This window comes from Colossoma macropomum, unplaced genomic scaffold (genome assembly GCF_904425465.1).
Source record: "Colossoma macropomum unplaced genomic scaffold, Colossoma_macropomum, whole genome shotgun sequence".
NCBI classification, from domain to species: Eukaryota; Metazoa; Chordata; class Actinopteri; order Characiformes; family Serrasalmidae; genus Colossoma; species Colossoma macropomum.
The window spans coordinates 20,575,976-20,600,771 of record NW_023494791.1 but is presented as its reverse complement, the minus strand read 5'-3'; the positions used below and the strand labels follow the sequence as shown (position 1 = coordinate 20,600,771).

At 40.5% G+C, this 24,796-nt stretch overlaps 2 protein-coding genes across 3 annotated transcripts; both read right to left on the bottom strand.

Moving 5' to 3' along the window:
* Positions 1 to 2,130: 2,130 nt before the first annotated feature.
* On the bottom strand, positions 2,131 to 12,087 carry rel (v-rel avian reticuloendotheliosis viral oncogene homolog). Of its 2 annotated transcripts, XM_036574305.1 has the most exons (10): positions 12,002 to 12,040; positions 11,380 to 11,400; positions 10,071 to 10,210; positions 9,803 to 9,951; positions 9,021 to 9,112; positions 5,507 to 5,647; positions 4,447 to 4,551; positions 4,006 to 4,221; positions 3,665 to 3,787; positions 2,131 to 3,571 (listed from the first exon to the last, which is right to left on the bottom strand). In XM_036574305.1, the coding sequence occupies exons 1-10, from the start codon at positions 12,006 to 12,008 to the stop codon at positions 2,775 to 2,777; spliced, it is 1,791 nt and encodes a 596-aa protein (XP_036430198.1). In that variant the 5' UTR covers positions 12,009 to 12,040; the 3' UTR covers positions 2,131 to 2,774. The 2 variants fall into 2 exon arrangements, with proteins under 2 accessions (XP_036430198.1, XP_036430199.1); XM_036574306.1 differs by lacking the exon at positions 11,380 to 11,400 and having other exon boundaries at positions 2,132 to 3,571; positions 12,002 to 12,087.
* A 4,171-nt stretch (positions 12,088 to 16,258) lies between these two features.
* papolg (poly(A) polymerase gamma) lies at positions 16,259 to 24,530 on the bottom strand. The gene is made up of 22 exons (XM_036574304.1): positions 24,387 to 24,530; positions 22,550 to 22,717; positions 22,010 to 22,076; positions 21,845 to 21,926; positions 21,620 to 21,729; positions 21,477 to 21,530; positions 20,936 to 21,047; positions 20,717 to 20,806; positions 19,674 to 19,812; positions 19,507 to 19,579; positions 19,286 to 19,406; positions 19,111 to 19,195; positions 18,970 to 19,023; positions 18,725 to 18,844; positions 18,374 to 18,483; positions 18,105 to 18,229; positions 17,844 to 18,007; positions 17,618 to 17,727; positions 17,262 to 17,455; positions 16,857 to 16,937; positions 16,509 to 16,568; positions 16,259 to 16,400 (listed from the first exon to the last, which is right to left on the bottom strand). Exons 1-22 carry the CDS (start codon positions 24,401 to 24,403, stop codon positions 16,302 to 16,304), a joined length of 2,235 nt encoding a protein of 744 aa, XP_036430197.1. The 5' UTR covers positions 24,404 to 24,530; the 3' UTR covers positions 16,259 to 16,301.
* Between the last annotated feature and the right edge of the window lie 266 nt (positions 24,531 to 24,796).

Here is a 24,796-nt window from a genome sequence, read left to right as displayed (position 1 = left end):
ATATGAGATTTGTGTCCTAGCTGCAAGATATTCTAATTTCCCCCACCTCCCTCCCACATACAGACACGTACAACAGAAAATATGCTGGAGAACAAGGCTAGAAATTTGTTAATTCATGGTTAGGACTTCGCAACAGTTGGATGCTTGTGGTGGCCTTTCCCATAGTCACCCATTCTCAGCTCAAACCAGTCTAAAACACAAACCTAGATCACAGATGAAGATTAGATTTATCCTGAGCTTCATCTTGCTCTAAAGCCTCGTCAGTTCGATCAAGGCGGATCAAACCAGACCTCTTACCTTATTTTGGTTATATAGCTGTCACTGATGACTCTAATTAAAACAAACGTCATATTCAATCCAAATTATCGCCTGTATCTTAGACAAAAGCCAAGTGAAGGAAATCCTTTAGTGACATCTTCGTCACCAGGGCAGCTTTCAGCTAATCTCCCTCCTATTTCCCTCCTTCTGTTTATAACTGCACATGCCTGAATTGTTTTGCTGTTTGTGGTTTGCTGTGCTACAGACAGGCAGGAAGCTACGATTTTAACCTGCAGTCTTCTTGATAAGACGTGAAAGGTCCTAAATTCTCAGGTATTGACGTATTTATAGGGAAGAGACTTCTCACCTTTTCTGATTCATTAAAGGAGAAACGGACTGTGTTACACGGAAACAGTGTATCTCTTGCATCACATAGTTTAGCTGTACAACTGTACAACTGAATCTTGACAAAAATAATATGAGAAATCATATATATAAAAAGGTACACCACTGTGTCAAATCATGTTTTTGCGTGCCTTTAAAAGTCATCTTACATTTAAATTCACAGTTAATATTTTATTTATCCCTCATATCCCCAAACCTTTGGCCCACATGAAGCATAAAAGCTTGCAGTGCTCTTTGAGGCTGGGATTCACCAAACCACATATTCTAATCTGCAGCACAGCAGACTATTAGACGACATGCCAGATCCTGTTGCGGAGGCTCTGAGGATGGTGCGTCATAAAAGAACAATCACACAGCCTCTTATGTCTAAATGAACTGATATACGTACATCAGAGCAACCAGACTAGAAGAAGTAGAGGTACTTTCTGCTACAGAGACTAGTCAGCATTTCACTCAGTGGACCACTCTGTACTGGCTTGTGCTGGTACTGCAATATTCAGGATAACTTACTATTGCTCTGCTGATGATGCATGAGGTTCATGGTAGTTCATATGTACTCCAGTGGACCAAAGCAAAGGCTTGTTGTGTGATGTGAATAATACACATGAGAAGGAGCCTGATTGAAAATGAAATAGCTGATTGTGGTGATCTTTTTGCCCTGGCAGTGTTCCAGGGCAGATAGGGTTTCCATGCTACTCATGGTTGAACTAACTATGATGATGTTTTTGCCCTGGCAATGATCCAGGGCGAACATGCTATTTATCATGACACTCACAATATTTCTCACATGAATAATGTGAAGATCATGTTACTTGATCTGCTCACTGAAGTGCACTTAAAGTCAAAAGCTGTTGTCACCAAAATAAATTAATTTATGACATCACATCACATTTCAGGGAGATCTAACACAGTAAAGAGTGTACGTATGATGTATGTGTATATCTATACACACACACACATGTGAAAGAGAAAGTGAAAGGAAAGTACTTTGGTTGCTTCAAAATTATCATATGACAGTCCAGATAATCCAGAATTGCAAAAGTGGTTGGGCAACCCACCTAAAAATGTATTTCTTGTTTTAATGTTAGACTTTACTTAATTACTGGAATAGAAAGTGTGCCAAACAGACTTATTTCACAATCAGAATATTCCAAATATGAGTAGAAATATATCATGCTGCTTTGCAGAGCAAGTATATGTAATCATCATTATGGTGGCAAGTTGCAATGGCCCTTGTGAAAGACTTCATAACCACAGAATAAGCAATGTGACACATTAATTGATATTATGGGCTTCACACCCAAAAACATATTTCACAGTGTCATTTCTGTGCAAATACGTTTTTAAAGCACTGCTACAAGCATTGTGGATAAATGCAGTTCATTCAACAGGAAGAACTTCTAAAACACATACTCACACACAAACAATGTTTTTTTTATGTCATTTTATTGTATAAAAATATCAAACATTTAAAAAAATGCATTCAGAAAAATATGAAGTACAATTGATTTCACCATGAAGCTGAAACAAGTACCATAGAAACCAGTAAGCAACAAATAAGGCTCTTTGCCAGTGAATATTATAAAATAGCAAAGAAAAAATATCAACATGTTCTAAAGGCATAACATAACTTCAGTTATTCTGTAAAGGCTTTGTGTAAGAAACTGTTTTCTTTAAACATAGTATTTTGAGAACTTTGGATGGAACATTTCTTTAATATGACATAGCCATTACGCAGGGTTTGAAGTCCCTGCAAGTTCCAGAGAACAGAATTACTTTGCCACACTTGGGAAAGCTTGGATGCTTTTTCCAGAATTCCCAAATATGACCTTCAAAATCTATGTACATAAATGCTCATTGAAATCATGCTGCCTTTTTGACATGACAGTGGTGTTTTACAGTAATATTTACCTCATAGTTAAATGAGCTCACATGATCTTGAAGAAAAGAAAAAAAACACAAAGCATTAAATGGAGCCTATATTCATGGCAGAAATTATGGTTTCAGCTATCAAATCTCAAAACAATAGCATGTATATCGTACTCTCCATAGTTCAGTGCAGTGTTGAACTTGATCCTCTGAATTATTCTTCACTGAACTGCGGTGTGTTGTTACTCTGGATAGTAGGGCCAGTTCAGTTCATGGACCATGGAGAAAGATGGGGTTTGTGTGTTCCTCTGCCCTGGCCCATTGGTCCCACTATTGGTTGCCTGCCTCATGGGCTCCTGGGAACTGCCATTGGTTGATGGGTAGTTAAGCATGGTGAAGGACTGTGTGCATTCAGAGGGGGCAGAGCTGGCAGGTCCCAACATGGTAAGATTACTCTGACCTGGAGGCTCTTGTTTTAAATGCAGACCCGTCTGAGAGCCCACCAGGCTCTGGAGAATCTCACTTCCATCCTGGCCCTCTGTGTATGGGTAGCTCATCCCCATCATGCCACCTGTGTTTGGTGCCCCATTCTGTGTCCCCTGAGCCCCCTGGAGCTCAAAGTTAAACCACAGTGATTCTCCAGAAGTAACAGATTCCTTCCTGTGGGGAGGCTGCTGGGCATGCTGGACATTCTGGTCTTGTTGCTCCTGCCGAGGCTGGCTGCTTGAGGGGCCCTGGGTGTCGAGAAACTCCAGATCCACTGAACTCAGTAAAGGTAGGCTGCTTCCACTCTCGCCCGTGGTGTTGAGGGTGGGAACGGGGTTAACTGGGTTAACTTGTTGCATGCCCACCCCATTACTGGGCCCAGGGCTGCTATTTGCTGTGTTAAAGTGAAGTGAAGAACTGGGCCATTGATTGAATGCTGCAGGAGCTGGAGATGCTGAAGCTGATGGCATCATGTAGCTGCTGTTGTACATGCTCTGTTGATTTGGTCTCATCATTCCATGGCTGGGGAGCTTTCCATAGAAATTTGTCGGTTCTGTGGGAGATGCATGTTGATATGCACAATATTATATACAGTCCTACATGGCAGTAAACATTAAGAACACAAACCAAAAAGACAGTTTCTTACCAGTTTTAATTCTTTGGGCCATTTTTGTCCTGCCCATAGGGCCCATAGGTCCAGATGTAAAGCTGGAGAAGGATTTCATTAGACTGTCTATTTTTCGCTTCTTCTCCTGACAGCCATAAGGATCTAAATGAAACAGACACATTTTGAGCAAGGGAACAACTTAAGACTAGGACACATGGTGCAAAAATTTCAGCATTTGTCAGGTGCTTTCTTTTAACCTTACATACAGTTATAAATGTATAACAAATGTGTAACAACTATAGATGTGGATTTAAGGGTGACTTGCTGATTCATAAATTACTTTATGGGTCAGTTTAAAGTGAAAGAAAGGGAAGTCTTACCTTTGTCATCAGGTAGGTACCTGAACTCCATGGGCTCGCTCACCTCTTGGTCAGAGGGGCGGCGCAGTTGCATGTGTACAGTGATGGGAGATGTGATGGAGGTGTCACAGTAGGCAGGTGTACGAAAGACGATGGCCACCTGCCTGTGCACATCTGCCTGAGAGAAGGAGCCTCTCGCCTCCCAGGTCTGGGTGAAGAAGCGCACCTCTATATCGTCTATAGTATGATGAGGGATTGAGGGATGAGGTGAAAGATGTGAGAATTAATGAAATGATGAGGAAAGCATGCGAGTATGAATTCATAAATGAATGGCTGAAGGTATGTAAGGTATGAAAGTAGAATGTCAGGATGAATGAGTGGATGAAGAAATGAACACATGGACAGAGGAATGGAGATTCAAATGAGTAATTTCTTTGCATGCTCTACGAAGAAGGTTTCTACCTTTCTGCACTTTATCACAAAGCAGGAAGATCTCATCGCCGCCCTTCACGCTCCCGCTGTTTTTGTTGACCCGGCAAATGCGCAGCTCTGCTGTGTTTGGGGCTCCTGGAGAGCGATGAAAACAATGAGGTCATAGATTAAAAGGTCAGGTCACTATTTATGACAAAAAAAGGCCCACAAGGCCATAAAAACAGAGACTAGCATGAGCTCTGATAAGATGATTCCTATATTGCTCTCTGTAACTGTATCAACATACCAGGAAGTGCATGAAGTAGCTGTTTTAGAACATTAAAGTGGGGCTGTTTGGGGCCTTGACTTTGAGTACACAAAGGTGTCTATGATAGGGGCAACTGAAAGAGCCTAAATAGCAGTGTCAGCCAGGTAGTAGATTTGTTCTACCATGCTTCAAAAGAATTCTACCTCATCTCACCTGGCTTACAAAAACTCTTAAAACAATAAACACCCAAAAATGTTTCCTTCCTGTACTGTGACACCCACTCTAACTGCATGTAGTATGGACAAGCACAGTGGCTCATAAATTGCTCTGTGCAGTGGCTTCCGCTGTGCACTGTACTCAGGAAGTGCTGAATGGGGCATGCTCACTTCCTGTGAAGTACTATGCCCCAAAGACAGCTCTGTGACTTCTGAATCATCATGCATATTCTAACATGTCTCTTAAGCTTGTCTGCAGCTTGAGGCATCCCCAATCCTTAACTCGCTCTATGTGGGCCCAAAATTGAGCTCTTCGCTTTCATAACTATGTAACTTATGTATTAGCTTTACAGTAAAACTGAATAATTAATAGTAGTTACTAAATAATTCAGTTGTTACTGAATATAAGCCTTAAGATTAATAGCTGAATAATAGTCTAAGGTTCAAGAAGTTAACTGAAACCCCATCTTGACGCTCCATTTTTGCATACAGCATTCCTGAAGCTAAAACTGAATTTATTCAGTAAATCATTCAGATAAAATGTCTTGTCAGGTATCACATTACACAAAGGCTATTCAGCTCCAGTGCTGTTCAGTGACTATAGTAGGTGTATTTGGTGGGCACTCACGGTTGTCATAGATGGGATTAGAGATGACAGGGGACAGTGCAATGCTGTAACGTCCAGCCTCGTCCTGCAGAAAGACTTGGAAACACAGACGCACCACGTTCAAGTCGTACTCCTCCGTCTGCAAGAGCTGCTCCCGAGGAACTGCACATTCAAAAACACAAACAGCACAAACATTAGTATGTATTTCCTTTTTGTGTTTGATAACGAAGTGCTTCATTGTTAAGTTCTGTTCTATTGTGTTTTCTATTGTCCCTCTAGTTTTCCTTTGTTTTATTTTTGTGATAAACATATGCATCATTGTTTGGCTCTGATTTTGAGGCTTTGCAAAGTGATCTTGCGTTTAGGAAAGGTATTCTATAAATAAAATGTACTGTTGTTATTGTTATTATCATTAGTGTTAATAATAGCATATTCCCTAAGACCGTTTTCATTTTGTAGAGTCTGCAGTCCTTAACCCCCTAAACTTGTAAGGGCTTGGGCCCACGTCTCAGTTGTTTCTGTCTCTAATAACTGTAAGTTTTATAGTAGTTATCAAATAATACGTAGTAGTTTATTTATTACAAATATTATCATTATAATTAATAAGCATAAATATATTATTTATATATCGCTGTCCAAAATAGTAACTTTTCAGGAGAAGACAAAAATGTTCTTAACTTTTAATGTAAGCTGTCATTACGATAGTTTGGAGCATTTCAATTTGCCCAAACACTGTGAAATCTGAACAATGCACAGTGTTTTACACTATGTGAAGGACAGTATTCAAATGATATAGACAAATAAGGGTTTAAAAAGGGTTTGTTTTCTTTGAACAGTGACCCCATTATTGTAGTTGTTATTATTATAACGAATGAGATCACATCATATCTTGGTGTTATCACATCATATGGGAAAGACTGACAGTCAGACGAAGAAAAAAACAAAAACAGCAGCAGACTGCATCACCATGATAATGCGTGTGCCAGACGAAGAAATGACTTAATTCAAAGGCTGATAATCTTGAATATCTCTGAGTGACTCTCTCTCGACGTCATAACATTGCAAATACTACTCAGCGGTATCCCCACTGACACATGCGCCCACACAAACACAGAGACATTGGCTTATATTGAGAGACGCACACACACACACACACACACACACACACATCCCACACAAAATGCGTGCGACGTTTTCTCGGTGCGTGCATGCTAGCCCACTCTTTTTCTCTTTCGGGTGCGCTCTCGCAGTGGACTAGCCCGCCCACTACTGGTGTGACGCGCGGGTGACAGCCTGAGGTGAGGTCACAGGTGGAAATATCACAGCGAAGCGAGAAGTCAGAGGGGTAAGGGACGGATGACGACTCTGCAGCGAAGAGGCTGCTAACCTGACACTTAGAGCACTGCCTCTGCTCAAACCACAAAGCTCCGAGGAGGGAAAAAGAGAGGGAGAGGAGGATAGATGCTGAAATGGGAGTTGAGTGTGCAGACACTAGGGGAGAGAAGCAGACAGAAAAACAGCTAAGCAGACAGATAGCTGATGTATAGAGAGAAGGTGGGAGGCTGTGAGTGGGTGTAGAAGATAGAGGCAGAGTGTGAAAATGAGGAGGTGGTGTGCGTGCATGCTTTTTTGCATATACATAAACGTGTGTGCATAAGGGGACAGAGAGGCGCATAGACAAACACTCAAGGCTTGTGGGTGTTGAGAGGGCGATCATTTGGGTTAGTGTGGGCAGGCAGCGGACGAAACACAGAATGAGGGAGCTGAAGGAAAGGTAGATCCTCCATCCAGTGGGCATGGTGCCATTACCAGCACCTACACACGTCTCCAGCCACTGCACTGTCTAACACATTTTCTCACATTATTCATGAGTTCTTTTTTGGCAATGTTCCCTCACCTCATACCCAAGCCGCACGTCGTCATCAATCTAAATAACATTCAGATATTATTCAAATAGTTGTGGAAAGCTAATTACAAGCCATTGATGCCGTCACCGCATGAGTCAGAAAGGCCAATAACAGTGGGACTGCTTTAGTGAAAGTGATAGCATTGCATGCCTGACTAAACATCACAACTAATATCAAAAGCATTCTCATTACACTCTCATTATGCAGCCACAGTCTACTTAGACTACCATGGGAGACTCTAGCAGTGGGCAATATGATGAAAAGTTTGCATTATTGTGATAAATTATTATCACTTGTAATGTATTGTTATTGTGTGTGAGTACACAATGATTATTGCTTCCTTGCTACGCTCAACAACTGCATCTATCATAAATAAAGATAAAATTAAAAGAGCCTGGAAACACCAACAATGTGTACAGTGCACAGTAGCTGCATAAACTACAAGTAACTGCAGTAACTGCAAGTAAGTATTTTATTAATTTATTTTTACTAAATGTTAAATATTTCCTTGTTTTTTTTCTCAAAAAGTTTAAGAAACAATGTTGAAAAAAAAAATTATTATATCCAAAATATATTTTTAGCCTTTTTTAAACATGGCAAACTCTTTGCCGGTGCATTCATATTGTTTAGAAAACCTCAGAAACACCTAAATATCAGGATACATATAATTAATTGCAAAAATGTCCGCAAGTTTGTGACGCCACATCGCCCACCCGTAGTAGATTCTTCTACATGCTAAACGTACTATCTCTGATCATAAAAGTTGTGTTGGGTTTAGGAAGGAACAGAGTGGGACACATCATCACTTCAGGAAGCACTGAGCCCTCAGAGCGGAAGTGAGAGTGATCACCAAGTCACCTTGGAGACAAGCTAATGACCAAGAGGAAGTAATAACAGGACAACGTAGCCCGTTGTGAAATGTCCTTCTACAGTGACCAACTGACAATCTGATTCTCTCAGTGTCCAAAAAGGGATTGTTAAAGGGTCCTAAGAGGCACTGTGGGCTAATGGATGCAGCCATTCACCCTTAGGGTTCCTGCCAGCAAGATGAACCATGTTAGCATATTAGCAACACTAAAGAATTCTGGATGCTGAAGGTAAAAGCTTCAGCAGTATCATGTTGGTACAGTGCCACTGTGTTTAGTCACTGTGCCCATGTCCCAGTGATCATTGATAAATAAATACTTGGCAAGCAGTAATACCTATTAATTACTGAAACATGACCATGTAAAATACATTATACAGTTTCTACTTCCTCTTGAAGTTTTCAGGCAGTGCAAAATAAAGAGTTTTTTCAGGAGTGTGCCTCTATTCCTGCTCTGAATAAATTCCCCCTGGTCACATGCAATGTAACACCGCAGCCAGTTGTGCAACAGTTTGTTAAAAAAGAGAAGTGACTTTTTTTTCTCTTATCCTAATGATACCACCATAGCTTGAACTACAGGAGTAACAGAAAGCAAGTCACTGGTCTGTATGTTGTAATGATTTACAATGAGTCACCTGTTTATGTATCTGATCTCAAATCACTCTTATTTTATTTATCACTCTTAATACAACTTTAATCACTGTCAAACTGTAAGAGCAAAACAAAAGACTGCATGGAAAAAGTCATAAGAATCAGATCTCACCACTAAAGGGGTTGATGCCTCGGTTCACTCTCTGCATGATGGCATCTCTAACCTCTCTTCTCCTTACACACTGGATGCCCAGGTTTTGGAAACTGTGAAATAAATCAAATAACAGTCAAGCTGACCCCTTGTTTTGAAAGTGAAGTCAGTAAGTCCATTGATTCGCACAAATTAGGTGGTTCCAGTAACTCCAATACTAACCACGCTAAGAAAAATCGTACTGATTTTCTGAATTTTAAACCACGAGAGATGGCCAGGCTGATAATTCTGAGGGCTGGACAGAACACTGTAGCTCTAAGGTACGCATTTTGCATACCAGGGGAATCCCCTCACTGCTTCCCCTCTCTGGAACAATTTTTTTTATATTAAAAAAAGACACACAGATCTTTTAAAGAGTACTGCAGCAGCATGCAGATGGTGTGTGTACATATGGGGGTGGGTAGGTGGGTGTATGGTATTCTGACATTAAACTCCACAAAGAGAGGGGAGCAGGAATGACTTTGATGTGGAGCACAGTAATGTTTTAACTTCATTAGGAAAGAAAATGGCAACGGGACAAAAACACACTGTCGAACAAATAAGCAGTGGATTTTCTAGCCAGCTTCTTCACAAGTTTTACACTGTTCCATCTACATGATTTTTCACGGGCATTTCATAAGCATAATGTACAAAGAAAGCATGATTCAGCATGAACAGTCATATTTAGAGTGCATACAGAGTGTCTTGGCTCACTTTTTGTTTTAATGCTTTGACGGATGAGTTCATTGATAGTGCAGACTTACGCAATGACCCTGCGTTCAGGTCCGAATTCTGCTTCATAGTAACCATCCTTACAGTCTTTTCCAACCAGGTCATGTGGATGTGGTCTGTAGGGATCATTCTTGGTCACCAAGGACACACGCACTTTTCCTTTTCCACAGGTATTCAGAATCTGAGAGCAAAAAGTAGAATGTCAGAAAAGCAATCACTGCCTATCTGGATAGGGAAAGGACTGGCAAAGATGGGCAGTAAAATACTGTAGGAGTCTTTAAGAAAAGGCCCTATCGATACCTGAATGCTTGGGTAAGTCCTGTTATTATCCGAGCTTCTCTCTCCAGGTATACTGCCCGCTGAACGGCCCTCGCATTTATACCTGAAGCGCATGCCTCTTTGTTTGGGTTGTTCAAAGATCTGAACACAGGGCTCTCCCACTAATGAAAGACAGGGTAAGAGAGAGAGCAGAGGTGAGACAGTGAGGGTTGATTGCAATCATTTACAATAGTTTGTATCAGCTAGCTTTAGAAGACACCATAACGAATCATAGACTTCTCCAAAGAAAAAGCAAAAGTTTTAAAGCAAGCAGCATCAAGACAGAAAGCAGAAAGACATCATTAACCATTAGCAAGCAGTGTGAGGTCATAAGTAGAACCGCTAAACTGTAAAGATCTAAACATCTGCAGACCGCAGCATTTTCCTCAGAACCTGCTCAAACCACCCCAAACAAGAAAAAAACATCAAATAATTTCCCCCTTGCTACACCTGTCAGTGCACTTCTCACAGGCTCTCTCAAATCAATGGACCACAGTGGACCACAAAGGCAGATTATGATTATCAAAGCTGCTTCACACACCTGCTCAGATGCAGCTGCGTGTGGCACGAGATGCTCAAGGTTCCTGTTCCAGTTTTCTCTCTTCATACACAAACTAACACCTTAAGTGCATCTGTCTGAACTTTACACACAGCAGTTTTAGCAGAGACTACTATGGTTTCACAGGGGTCCAAGAACTGATTCCAGGTGCATTTCATGGTTCCCTAATGGGACCTAAAGGTGTGCTACAGGAAACTGGTGGTCTTTGGGCCGATTCCCATTAGACAGCGAAACCATCAGGTTTTAATCCTAATGGTTCAAAAGGTCTTTTTCAGCAGGGCTCACTCTTAAAAAGATGGTCCTCCAATGGTTCTTTAGTAAAGAAAATGGTTCTATATAGAATCATGAATGCTCATATAACCCTTTGCATGTTTAAAGGGTTCTCTGCATCATGATTGATGGAGAACGTTCTGTAGATGGTTCTATAGGGTTCTTCTATCATTACGATGTCAAGCTTGTGTTCACGGTTCTGTATAGAACCGTCTTTTTTTTACTAAAGAACCCTTGAAGAACCGTAATTTTTAAGTGTGTAGAGCAGTAACTCTTTTACCTGGTATCTACAGCACACAGGAAGTGAGTGTCACTCTACAAACGAACACTCAGCAAGCCACCCATGGCCAAAAAGAGGGAAGTAGTCAAAAAGTTATAAAGGCGGTTATAGATCATTATAAGCATGTAAGCATGTAGAGAAAAAGCTTTACACTTGGCAGAGAAGTAATGTTATTAACTTACTGTTCAGCATGGGAAAATGAGCTGCGCAAGGAAAGACGAAATGGATCAGGAGATCAATACGGTGAACAGACAAATGCAAAATCAGAAGACATTTGCGAGCAGTTCTGCTAATGGGAACTTCAAGTCAAAACCAGTAGAAGGAGGTTCCTCATTTTGATTTCCTGGTGCAGATTTACCCGTCATGGATCTCAGTCAGATCGTTCATGTAGACTGCATTCTACCATTAACCATTACGTTTAAAACGCGAAGGTACTTGGTTATGATGTTGAATCAGGAAATAAAAAAGTATTTCTTCATGTTGCCTCTGGCCGAGACTTCCTCCGAGTTGTGAAACGAAGAGCAATCATTATTTTAACGGATGAACTGGTTGTTCTAGTCAGAGCAAAAAGCCAGTGGTAACCGGAATCAAGTACAAAATACAAGCGCTTAATCTACGAGAACAAAACAGTCCACTAACAGAGAACTAGGAACCTGGTGTCATTTAATATCGCTTAAACTAAACACATTATCCTTTGTTCCGCATCTGTGTAAATGTGGAGTCTGATATCTTAATTAGTAAAGAAAAGCTGTTAAGGCGGGAAAAGTGAATTAGCTTAGAGAATCATTAAACACTGTTACTCACCATCCATTTTGGTGGACACCCTTACGGCAGCGCACTGTGTATGTGTATGAGCTCCAAAGTGAATGAGCAAAGTGTTACTCCCAGAGAGGCGGGGAATTCCCCCTCTGCTCCGTGCTCCTCCCCTCTACCAGCTACACACACACACACACGCACACACACACACACACACACACACACACACACACACACACACACCCACATATATATATATATATATGTATATATATATAGTATACACAAACCATAACGTTAAAACCATCTCCTTATTTCTACACTCATTGTCCACTTTACCAATTTCACTTACCATATAGGTGCACTTTGTAATTCTACAATTACAAACTGTAGTCCATCTGTTTCCCTTCGTACTTTGTTAGCCCCTTTTATCCTGTTCTTCAATGATCAGGACCCCCACAGAGCAGGTATTATTTGAGTGATGGATTATCCTCAGCACTGCAGTGACACTGATGTTGTGGTGTCGTGTTAGTGTGTGTTGCGCTGACACAGACACAGCAGTGCTGCTGGAGTTTTTAAATATCTCAGTATCACTGCTGGACTGAGAATAGTCCACAAACCAAAAACATCCAGCAGCATTCTGTGACCACTGATGAAGGACTAGCGGATGACCAACACAAACTGTGCAGCAAGAGATCAGCTACTGTCTCTCACTTTACATCATCAAGGTGGACCCACAAGGTAGGTGTGTTTAATACAGTGGACAGTGAGTGGACACAGTGTTTAAAAACTTCAGCGGCACTGAAGTTTCTATTTTTCTGGGCAGTACACATTTGTCTGCTTATTGATATGTCTGTCAATATGTTTATTTAATCCTTTTCAAACCTGTCCTCATGGCAGCCCAGTATTATTTGTAGATATCATCCAAAACCTGATTTGGCTAATAAATTTTTCATTAAGTTAAATCAGTTGTGTGGATTTGAACTGGCTGGGGGCATCGAAGGGAAACCTGGAACACAGCCTGTCTCCTTCTAACTAGCTCATAAGATCAACTACTTTGTTTGAAAACATCAAATTCTTGTTATTTTCATGGTATTTATGTTTATTTGTGTTTGTATATTTTGATTTTCCTGGCAAAAACACACAAGATAAATAGGTTCTGTTCTTGACGTTTCTTTGTCCCTTATTTGTATCTTTGTAATTGAAAATTACTAATGAAAATAAAAAAAAATGACATATCTAGCTTATTGATACCTCCTTTCAGTAATAGGGGTCAACATAGTAATTTTTACACCATGTCAGAAAGCATGCCAAAAGGTGAAGTCTACTGATTTACATGAGGTCTTGAATATCTGTTTCACAGACACTATTAAAGTTGGTGCGAAAACTCAAAACTGAATGCAGTGGTGCATGCAGGCTCCTTCAGTACTTCTGGAAATCGAAAAAGGACCCTTAGATGTCCGCTGTTTAGATTTTATACCTTTCCTGATTATTAAGAAAAATATAAAGCAACTGACTAACATTCAGGAACTTAGGAAAGTGACTGATTTCTGTATAACCCACTCTATCTCTGCTTCGGTGAAAGAAGAGCTTCAAAGTTTATTAAGCACTTAGCATGGCTAATACGTATCCTGCATGTCCAAAAGTTTGCCACTTGCTAATTCAAAATCAAGGGGTTTAATAAGGAGTTTATCCCCCTTCGTCTCTCCTCTAAATGTTGCAACACTGCTATGATGATTTGATTGCAGTCACAAGAGCATTAGTGAAGTCAGATACTCAGGCTGGATGGTCAGCTCTAGACTACAAACACCACTCCAACTCATTCCAAATGTATTAGATGGAGCTCCATTACTCCATCCAACGCAATGCTGTTCCGCGCTGAGAAGCTGGATACTCCTCTAGTCGACGCTGGGCACTGAGTATGGTAACCCCCCAGGCTCATGTGCGGCTGCTCCAGTGCGTCCCCTTCTGCTGCCTATGCTATTTTTGTATGGACATCAAGCCGCGTGTGAAGTTGAACGAGTGCACTTTTAAGTAGCTGCATTCACGAATGAGAGTAAGTGTCTGAATCTCTCTTGGACACAGTATATCTTGAGACTGATCCGGTAAAACTGAGGCAGGAGTGCAGCGCAGTAAAGATTGAGGGCCTGTGCTGTTGTCAAGGGTAATCCCCTCGTGACGTCACTCGCCTACACGGACAACCGGGAATCTCCCAGAAAACAACACGAACGAGGAAGTTTGGTCCAGACAATAAAACATAAACACACCCAGCGGGTCTGTCACCTTCTCTAATCGTAGTACACGACAGCCTAGAAAAATAAAAAATGAGCACACTACATTTAGCGGGGCGACGGTTTGTCTTCTGCACAAGACGCCCCAACTGGACTTTTTTTCCTCTCTCTCTCTCTCAAAAAAACAAAAAACAAAAAAACCCTTATTAGGAGAGAATGATAGTTCATCTACACTTTTAAAACACATTCGGTCTCAAACGAGACACACCAGTGTGTTACGTTTAACAGAAAATGTGTTGAAATATTTCTTTCCCCCGTTATGGATGACATTTTTGGTTACTTTTAACACCAAACGTGTTTAATCAGAAAACAATGACACAAAAAGTGTTAAAACGGGTAACATAAGTTAGTGTGTTGTTATTTAACACATCACTTTTTGTGACTGTATAATGAAACGTAAAGCAACTAAACATCAGCTCTCAGTTTACTATCGTGTAACTATTGTGATTGTACTAAACCACTGTAGTTATACGATGCCTTATAAACAGCCGTAACGTATTTCGTCCTACGCTCCAACTCCATCACACTTCACTCCCAGATTCCGCAACTTTAAATGCTTACAGCTCACAACCCGGGCCGGTTTGGCAGTTCGGTGCAGTTCAGCTTTTTCCTCTCGAAGGCAAAACGACTGAGGTTTGCTGACATCACGCCGTTCAGCGCAGGAGCAGAAAAGGATTATTCCACCAAACTTCCTATGAGGAAATCGACCACTACGTGCAATACAATGGAATGTACAGAGTTCTATAAACAGTAGACCAGCAGTAAAGACAACAGAGTCGGGATGGGGTTTTGTGAAACTTTATGGTCTCAGTTCAAAGGAGGCAGAATACATTACATACAAAAATACGTTTCGAAATAACTTTTTTGCCCTACCATAAAAAATAAAAATAAAAATAAAAAAAAAAATCAGGACAAGTGTATTTACTACTATATAATGCACATATATAGTAGTTTCCCTAAAGCAAGTTCAACAAGAAGACTCAAAACCGAGCGGTGTAAATGATGTTCTGAAGAAAACTCCAACTGCAATGCCTGTGATATAAAAATTACATGGTACAAATAAGCAAATATAAATAAAAGGTTAAGGAACCCCGAAATTAATAGTAAGCCTCTTTTTGAAATAATACATTGATGCTTCTCTGTACAACGGGCAAAAACAGTGGTTTATGGGAAGGGAAAAAAAACAAAAAACCAAAACAAATGGGAAATTCAACATTTCATTTGTAACTTTTTGTTCTCACTGAAATTAAGATGCTGCCAAAGAAACCTCCATGGGAGGCGCAGGGGTGAAGCCCTAAAGTCAGGGAATAATTTTGTCACTCATTCGCACACGTGCACACATACACACTAAATTCACTCTGAGGCCATTCAGCAAAGCTATAAACCATTTCAGCAAAACACAAGGCTACTCATGACCTGCTCAGTAATCCTCGCCCTACTAACCATACCCAACAGCAGCCCTCTCACTTTGTTGCTGGAAGGGTAAATACATCTGTAATGGTTCACTGGGTTGATATCAGTAAAGGGGTCCTAGTTATGACAATGCAGGTCCATTCGCACACAAAGTCCTCCTCAAACCCCCATCAGAACCTATACAATGATAACAAAAGACCGTGAGGAGGAAAACACTGACAAAAACAATGGGGATTCTTTTACAAGAACAAACAAGACATTTTTTTTAAACTTTTTTTTTTGTTAGTAAAAACTACATTAGAATGGTATAGAAAGACTAACAATGATTTTAAAGACATTATATACAAACTACACCTACTGTACAAGTTTCGCTTCAAAACACTCTCAGATAGGTGTTTACTTAGCAAGCATTGACACATTAAGGCGGTATTAAAAAAAATATATATCAAGAGTCTTATACTTTACAATTATAACATTTACAATGTCATCCGGAAGATCAGATGCACGCCATAGGCAGCCAGAGCACTCTCATTGGCCACAGTGGTCTGGCTCTGTGCAGACAGCTGTGTGAAAGAGGGTGAACTCAGAAAGAGGGAAACCTGGAGTGGCTGCCACGCTCAACATTACCTGCGGAGAGCTCACTGTTATCGGTTAAGAGTGAGCCTGATTGAGTTCTTAATGACACGCAAGTTGCTTGTGGGAATGGGAGAGGAGGCATCTGGTAGCTCCTTACTGGGCAGCCTCTGAAAAATAAAAAATAAAATAAAAAATAAAACCCAGACAACTACATGTCACAAAGTATCAGGTTTAATCAGTGTCCTGAATAATGACATACTGAGTATACTAAATACCTGTGTCCTTGATGTATCAATAGTTGGAATGGGCATAGGTTTTGTCATTGCAGGACCCTCCTGTTTAAAACAGATTTCAGTCAGCTGATTGTAAAGGTAGGCAATATATTTCATCATACTGTAATAAATTATAACATGCAGTATGTCAAGAACACCGACCAACTGCATGTTTCATTGGGAAAAAAGAGCACAATTAGGCCTGTGTAATCCAAGTTAGTGCAGTTCCTTTGCAGTTGATTGCCTTTAAGACAACTTTAAATTACATTAAAATATTCTGTGATATAAGTGGATAAAGTAAAATATAGTAGCAATCTAGATTAATTGCATGCACCTGTGGACTACACTTACCACTGCAGGGCCGTCTCCTTGATCCTGTCCATTACTAGAAGGTGGGTATGGTTCTTTAAAAGCAGAATCATCTGAGAACGTCTGGATTAAAAACACAAGAGCTGAGATTCTTAAAGAGAAGCACCTCAGTTAAGTATAACAGAAAACTGTGTAAACTACTTTTAACTAATACTACTTTTAACTACTAATTTTAAACTACTTAAAAAGTATGTGTCAAACAAAAGCAAATATAACAGGAAAACATTCAGCATCCTTAATGACATTAAACATCTACTTAGCGAATGCGGTTTTGATTATTTAGAGAAGACAAAAATAGACCAAAGAGGCAAGACAGACTGCATTAAATCAATTTTTTCATGGTGATTATTTCATACAACTGCAAATGGATGCAGACACTGAGTTTACCTGCTCTGTGTCTTTGAGTTTCTTGGGTGGCTCCTCCAATGAGGGTGAGTGGGGTCTCTTAGGGGCAGCTCCATTAAGGCCGTTGGGCAGGTCAGACGGGCTGGCGTTTGGTGAGCTCATACGTGGAATGACGTTTCGGCCCACCACAGTGGGAATAGTGCTGCCTACAGGGGGTGCAGTGGACTTTACCGTGGCTAAAGGTTAAGAGCCGAGAAAGAGAAGACACAGACAGACCCAGATCAAACATTTACACACCTTTGTGTTTGTGCAAACAAGCAACAATAACGAACTCAGCATGAGCTACATAAATAAATCAATCAATCAATCAATCAACACAGAAGCATGCAAACACTCACTTGCTCCAATAACTGGTATGGACATTCCCAGCTCTTTCCCAGAAGGAGAAGACTCAGAGACTGGGGAGCATTCCACATACAGTGGGGCCGGAGGTTTGGGAGGGGTAATACTGATCAAAGCATCACAAAACAATTTGATTAAAAAAAAGCAAGGCACAAGAATATTCAGAACGGCACTGTCAGTTAAACACAATCCAAACATTTCTAGTCATGATTTTGAAACTACCTGTCACCAGGGGTGGATGCTGATTTGCATGCTTTACTGACTGGGGTGGGTGAGCTGAAAGGGGTGCCTGTATCCGTATCTCTGGAACTATCGAGCTGACTGCCGTCCAGTGAACAACGTTTTGACCCCCCACTGTTAGAACTGCGGTTCAGGTCTCCCAGGCTCTGATAAGATGGCAAAATTAGAATTTCATGTAAGTTGTGCAAAACTACCCACAGTCATTGTTTTAGTCAACATTTCCATTCTAAGAGCTGTCCAAACCTTCTTCTTGCCCCTGTGCACCATTTCAGCAGGCAGGTACTGGTGTAGCTGCTTCTTCTTCACGTGTGTGGCTTCAATGGTCATCCCATCCTTCAACATGTTAATGTTGCTGGCCTGCCTATAGACTGCCCCCCCGCCCCCCAAAAAATAAAATAAAATTCCTTTAGGCAAATCTCTAGTACACCTTAAATTCTATAAGATCATATTTTTATTTAAATACAGTTAACTAATACACAAAAACATTAGTACAAATGAAAAAAGTAATTTACCGGTGTCTGTAAAGGACTGGATGTCATAGGTTAGGTCAATGTTCACACAATCAGCATTCTCCAGTTTCTTGAAGTTGATTCCAATGAACCACATTGACACAAACTCATTCCTGTACAAATCACGTTTAAAGTAAATGCCACTGAAGGGAAACCAGCAAAAGATTATGCCAACAGATATACTGTATCAAGTATCACATAAGACTCTGTCAAACCCCACAACAAAGCCCACGTCTTGGCTAGCATTTAAAATGCTTTGACGTGCATTCTGCACAAGTGAACTTTTGTGCTGTGCAAACCCAATGATGAAGTGTTAAGTGCACTCCAGTTCTAAGGTGAAATCAAGATACTTACTCGCTGCGGCTCTCCTTCGACCATGGGAAAGACTGCGGGTTTACGTGTGCAAGTGTGATGTATTCATTGCGCTCCAAATTGCCAACCAGAACTCTGATCTTAGACTCTACCAGACCAACCCTAAGAAGAGAAAACAGATGTATCAAAAGTCTGTGGTGCTACTCACATGGGGACAGCCCCTGTTCAATAACAGCAACTTGCAAGTTTTCTATGCAAAAGCAGTAATAAATGCTTTTTTTGCTTACCATTCCAAGTGATTCTCCTCAGTGGATGCACTGGCAGTGAGCACAATATAATGCCTGTAACAAACATACAAGCAGGCCAATTGTTAAAGCCTTGACACACAGTATAACAGTACAGCAGAACTGCAATATGCAGTCACTTACTTGTACTTCTGGAAAAAGTTTGGCGGTTCAAACAACTTGGACCAGTCAGCTTTGCCCTGAAGGATTTCATCTGTGACTGTAAGGCCTGGAGGGGGAGAAGTCTAACCATTGACAAATACAAGTATGTGCAGGTGAGTAAAGAATTTTATGCAGAGCTTTATTCCTTAATACAAACCATATTTGAATTCCTCGCTCATGATAGTGCGTGTGGAAGTGGAGACGTTATAGGTGGAATTCTGTTGGGGGTATGCAGGTGTGATGATCGGCATCAAATGGTATCTGTCTGAAGGGTTTACCTAGGGGCACAACAAGAGATAATGACAGATAGAAGAATAGCAAGCAGTTACATAAACACTGGGCCTTATATTTTTGGTGAAAGTAGGGGAATACGCTCACCCGTGGGTCCCAGACTGGCAGATTCAAGTTGCTGTCTTCAGGCTGTTTTAAAAGCACAGGGTTTGGCCACTCCCTGCAGTGCACACAAAATGAAATTGTGTTTAAAAGCATTTGTTTAAATATTTAGAATTTGTATAGATTTAACCGCAATAAGCTAAGGACCTCACCATTTGGAGAAGACAAGAAAGAACTTGTGCACAAGGGTGGCAGCCACAGCATTTGGGTAAAGCTGACAGGTTCTAGCTACCAGCATGGCCCAGGACACACCACCAAGGAAACCAAGCATGTTGGAGTAGATTCCACGGCCTGTAGGAAGCATTTCAAAATAAAGAAAATCGAAATGTACTGAGGTCTAAGAATGTCTTTCACTGTTTCACGGTAGAATGTTCTTTGAATTATGGCAGCATATAGTAGAATCATTACAATATCTAACTACCTGTATTTATAATGCTACTTCCTATCTATAAATGCTATGCTGTGTGAATATGAACACTGCTTATCTTTGAGATACATCAGTGTCCCTATATCAATCACCAACAGCTGCACTTACAAGACTTAACTTCTCATTCAGATATCATGTAGTTTATTGACTGTACGCAAACAGTAATATTACTCCCATGTTCGATGAGTACAGGTCAGTTTCCAAGCACAGAAACTCTGAAGCTGTACTCTGCAGCCCCCTAGTGGACCTTTAGGATATTGTTGGAGAGAAAAAAAAAAAAAACCCTCAAAACAGTAATGCAAACTTGTACATTTTTTCTTCCTTAGTCACCCCTTAAGACTGCACTCCTCAAAAGGGACATAATGTGTCTCCAAAGCCCAAAAAAATAGACATTTTTTAAAGTGGTATAAAGAGTGTAAAGAGGTAAAATAATAGCACAGATAAATCACTGGTCTAAAGGCATTACAATTGGGCAGATGAAAAAGTATAGAACTCACTGGTCTGCAGCAAACTGCTACATCCAAGAGTACAGCTGTAGACCATACCTTCAAAAGAAGCTGGCTATACTTTGCCTTCACCAAATGTTTAATGTGCAGTGTTGTTCAATGCTGTTCAGTCAGGTAACATTTTGTGTGCCGCAGAGTGAAATAGAATATGCTTTTTCAAACTACTTTAAAACTTCAGGCTGTTCATGTGGAGTTCAAGTTAGAAAAACAGAACCATGAAATTACCAAAAGTAGCTTTAGGACTCTGTCTAATTTAACTTACGCTTAGCCCACAGTTTGATCGCTCTCAAGGTAAGTCTGAAGTTCTCTTTATCAGGAACCAAGTACAGGATCTCATCAGTAACACGGCAACCTGTAAAAACCACCATTTGAGAGTTAGGGTGAGACAAAATAGTAGATGTAGGACTGACTGACTAGGTGTAGAAATTAAACAGCAACAAAAAGATGATATTAAACACCAAGGAGAAACTCAGGGAATTACCGTTTAGACTGCGAATACATCTTATGTCCAGGTTTCTAAGCAGAGAGTCTCCTCTAAGGTCCAGGTTATCAGGGATGGACGGCAGAGCAAGTCTTGCAAAAAGAAGATCAATCTGTGGACAAGCAGGTTGAGATTGAAAAGACCTCTGAAATCCAGTGTCATTCTGTAGTAGGAATCATAAAATTAGGAACTCTGGGTCCAAGCTGATTATGTCTATGGCAAAAATGAATGTCATTTTAAAATCAATGCTGTTGCATCCCATGGTTGACAAAAATGTTGCAAAGCCAATACGTTTGGTCCTGTGTACATTTGGTGAGGTTGCCAGCCTTATGATGTTAATTCAGTGTGCAGCAGCACTAGCTTGCATGTAGCAATCGCCATGTTCAGCTCCTTAACGACCTCTTAATTCTGGAGGATCTGGTGACGTTCTGAGGAAAAATGTATCGGCTTTGAAATGACACATTAGACCCAGATTTCCTAATATGGTCATGACGACACTTCCTCAGAAGTACGCTATAAAAATTAAAAAGAACTGCTTTACCTCAATCCCATCGAACTTAAATTTGATTACTGGTACAAAGGCATCTTCCACAGCCTAAAACAGAAGTATTGAGACACCTGAAATGACAGACCTGTGTACAAATTTGTAACAGAGTAGCACATGAAAAAACGTGAAGTACTCACTCGTAGGTCCTTGATCTCATCATGCTGTTTCAGTTTTTCAAAGAAAGATGAGAAAAAGTCACTCCTCTCAACATGACGAGGTGCCACACAAAGAGCATCTATATCAGCACCTGCACCAGAACAGAAGTTTGACGTGTTCCTTCTAGTTAAACGTCACAAATGTGATGTAAATGTTTGAATTCTAAGGTTATTTTAGGTCTAGCTGATCAACATTATCAAGAATACCTTTTGTGTGCACTCCCAGTCTGTAAGACCCAAAGGTAAAGATTTTGCCTCCAACATTCACTACAGCTGAAGGTGGCAGATTCTATAACAGAAGACATTTGTTTAGGACTGTTTATTGCCCATAAAAAGCCAAATGAAAAGGAGGAAAATCATAAGCAGGTTTACCTTTGATTCACTGATTTCTGCAATCCACTCTTTAACAAATGAATTAAGTTTTCCAAGAACTGCAAGTCTGACAAAAAAAATTGAACAATCGAAACCTTAGCTTAGTTTTCACCATGACAAACAGAAGCTCACACAACTTTGTCTCTGCCACACACAAATGCTGAAAATCTCATAAGTGTCACATTGCAAACAAGAAAGACACCAAGAAAACACTTGACAGAGTAGATAGCTGCAAGGGTGAATTTCCTCCACTTAATCAGTGTAGCCACAATAATATGCAGTACTCAATATTACCGGTTACTGGTCAAAACAGCGAAAGCACTTGGCAAAATCGACAGAATCAAAAGGCACATGTGATACTAACTACAGACCAGTAAGCAGAAGTCGTTTGAGAGCAGCTTCAGAGGTAAACAAAGTAAGTGGAAGTTGAGTATGAGTTAGTATATGTACTGAATTAAAAATGAATCAAAACACATGCACTCAACATTAGAATCTTCAGGGCCCATTTGTAGCTTAATTAGCTTCTTTCACAGCCCTCACCTGTGATTGAGCTCATCTTCATCCTCAAACACTCCAAAAGGTTTCATGGCCTCTATGAGCTTCTGAGTGTACAGGCGGTCTATCTCCCTGGGAAAGGCCAGGCTGATTGAGGACGTGATGCCAAAGTGTTTCTGAGGCTGCTGCCCACTAAGCATATTATTACTGGCTCTGGTGATTGGAACAAAGAAGTACAGTTAAGCATACATCTTTCTTTCTTATCAGCCACCATTTACCACACCATTCAGCATTAAGATCACAACTCCGAGGACCTAAACTGAGAAAAGGACTGAAGTATGAGGTCATACATTAAACTTCTTTTATCTCCACTATCAAGAATAATCAAAAAGGAAAGGATTAAGCTAATTTGTTGTTTTCACACTTTAAATGATGAAGAATGCCACATTATCTTAATAAATGGACAAAACTGCTAATACTTAGTTGCGGTATAAACCAAGTGTGAATTCTGTAGACAAAGTAAGACAATATCCTTTGTGCCAACAGACTAATCAAAAGCTTGTGCATACACTATATGTCCAACTGCTCAGCCAACGAAATCAAGGGTATTAACAGGGATTTTATCTAGATGTTGGCATACTGCTGTGAAGATCTGAATGCATTCAGCCACAAGAGCATTAGTGAGGTCAGGTACTGATGATGGATGGTTAGGTCTGGATCATAAATGTCACTTCAACTCATCACCCAAGAGAAGTGGTTCTCAAACTGGTCATCAGAGACCCCCAAGACAGTTCATATTTTTGCCCTATCCCTATGTGTTGCAAGTTAGGTTGGAGAAACAATCTGGACTGTCTCGTCATACCTGAGAACCAGTTTGAGAACCACTGCTCCACGGCCCAATGCTGGGAGGCTCATACATGTCCAGCTGATACTTAGTATTGGGCATGGTGACCTTAGGCTCATGTCCGGCTGCTCTAGGGTGTCTCATTCTATGGACAATGCTTTTCTGTAGAGATAAGAGTGTAGGCTATGAACTAGTAATCTAGCTACATGCCTCCAGTTGACAATAGCACACGTCGAGAAGGCTGGTATGTCTCTTTTACGACAACCTCAGATACCCAGCACACTGGCTCGGTCGAAGAAGACACGTAAAACATGCCAGTGCTAACACGAGGGGGTAACTTATGTTGCGCTACACTGGATCTTCTACTACCAAAACACAGTAATCTAACACCGTCATAATAATATTTCACATATAAGTTTGGTTTACGAAGTCATTTAGCTATTTGCCAGGGCCTTCGCTAGCTAACTTCCAACTGTTAATGTCTTAAAACATAGTTAGCTCGCTTGTTGCGAAACGATCAGCTAAAGTTAACGTTACTGCGATTGAGCAGTGGCAGATTTTCCCAACAGTAGTAAATAAAACGTGCCATATTTAAATTAAACATATAAGCAGCATCCATCAGAAGCTGCTAGGATGTCTGCTATGTTCTATAGCTTGTATGTAGCTACGTTCGCTAACTACAAAACAAAGTGCATCAACTACAGCTTTGCAAATCTCAGTTCCTTTATCCGACTCATTCCAACTTATCGACCCGACTTGGATGGCAAACAAAAGATAATTATTAGCCTAATCAAAAAATAGACACCGCAAATCTGTCACACGTTACACGCTGAGGTTGTCTGTGTTTAAGCGCACGAAGGATTCGTGAATCTGCAGAGAAATGTTTATGTAAAGTACAGTTTTGCTGGTTGTTGATGTTCCACCTGCTAGCAAGCTGTTAGCTGGCTAAATTAGCCTAGCTACGACTACTGTGTTACCGTTAACTCAACAGAGCACAGCGAAAACAGAGCAGCCCGTGCACAAGTGCGCGTTACTTACGCTGACATTTCTTTCATGACCCTTCGTAGAAAAGACCCTGTATATTTAGATCGCAACAGTAGAAAAGATGAACTCAGCCAGCAGCAGCCCCCCTCTTGCTCCTTCTCTCTCTCTCCTTATAACAATAGCTTTACTCCAATATGGCGCCCACCGGGCCACCGTGTCCCGACACGCTTTGCGCCTAGACAGCGATGACGTTGTATTTGTATTTTTATTTATTTTTATTATTTATTTATTTATTTATTCAAACTTATCCACGTTACTACAATGAAGATCATAGTGTACACACTATGTATATGTTAGGAAGTCACAGTAATAGTATACCACGAAAAATAAAAATAAATCTAAACAAATCAAACTAAATTAATTAATTAATCAATGAACAAAAATAAAACAAAAAGTACATTTAA

Bases quoted from the DNA above. Each gene is read 5' to 3' on its own strand.
- rel (XM_036574305.1), bottom strand. The intron at 9,952-10,070 runs GTATCGATAGGG...TTTTGCTCTCAG, and splicing joins GGACTTACCCAAGCATTCAG to ATTCTGAATACCTGTGGAAA. The intron at 3,572-3,664 runs GTAAGAAACTGT...CATCTCCCACAG, and splicing joins GGCCCAAAGAATTAAAACTG to AACCGACAAATTTCTATGGA.
- papolg (XM_036574304.1), bottom strand. The intron at 18,230-18,373 runs GTAAATTACTTT...GCGGGGGGGCAG, and splicing joins CCAGTCCTTTACAGACACCG to TCTATAGGCAGGCCAGCAAC. The intron at 16,569-16,856 runs GTAAGTGTAGTC...TGTTTTAAACAG, and splicing joins AAGGAGACGGCCCTGCAGTG to GAGGGTCCTGCAATGACAAA.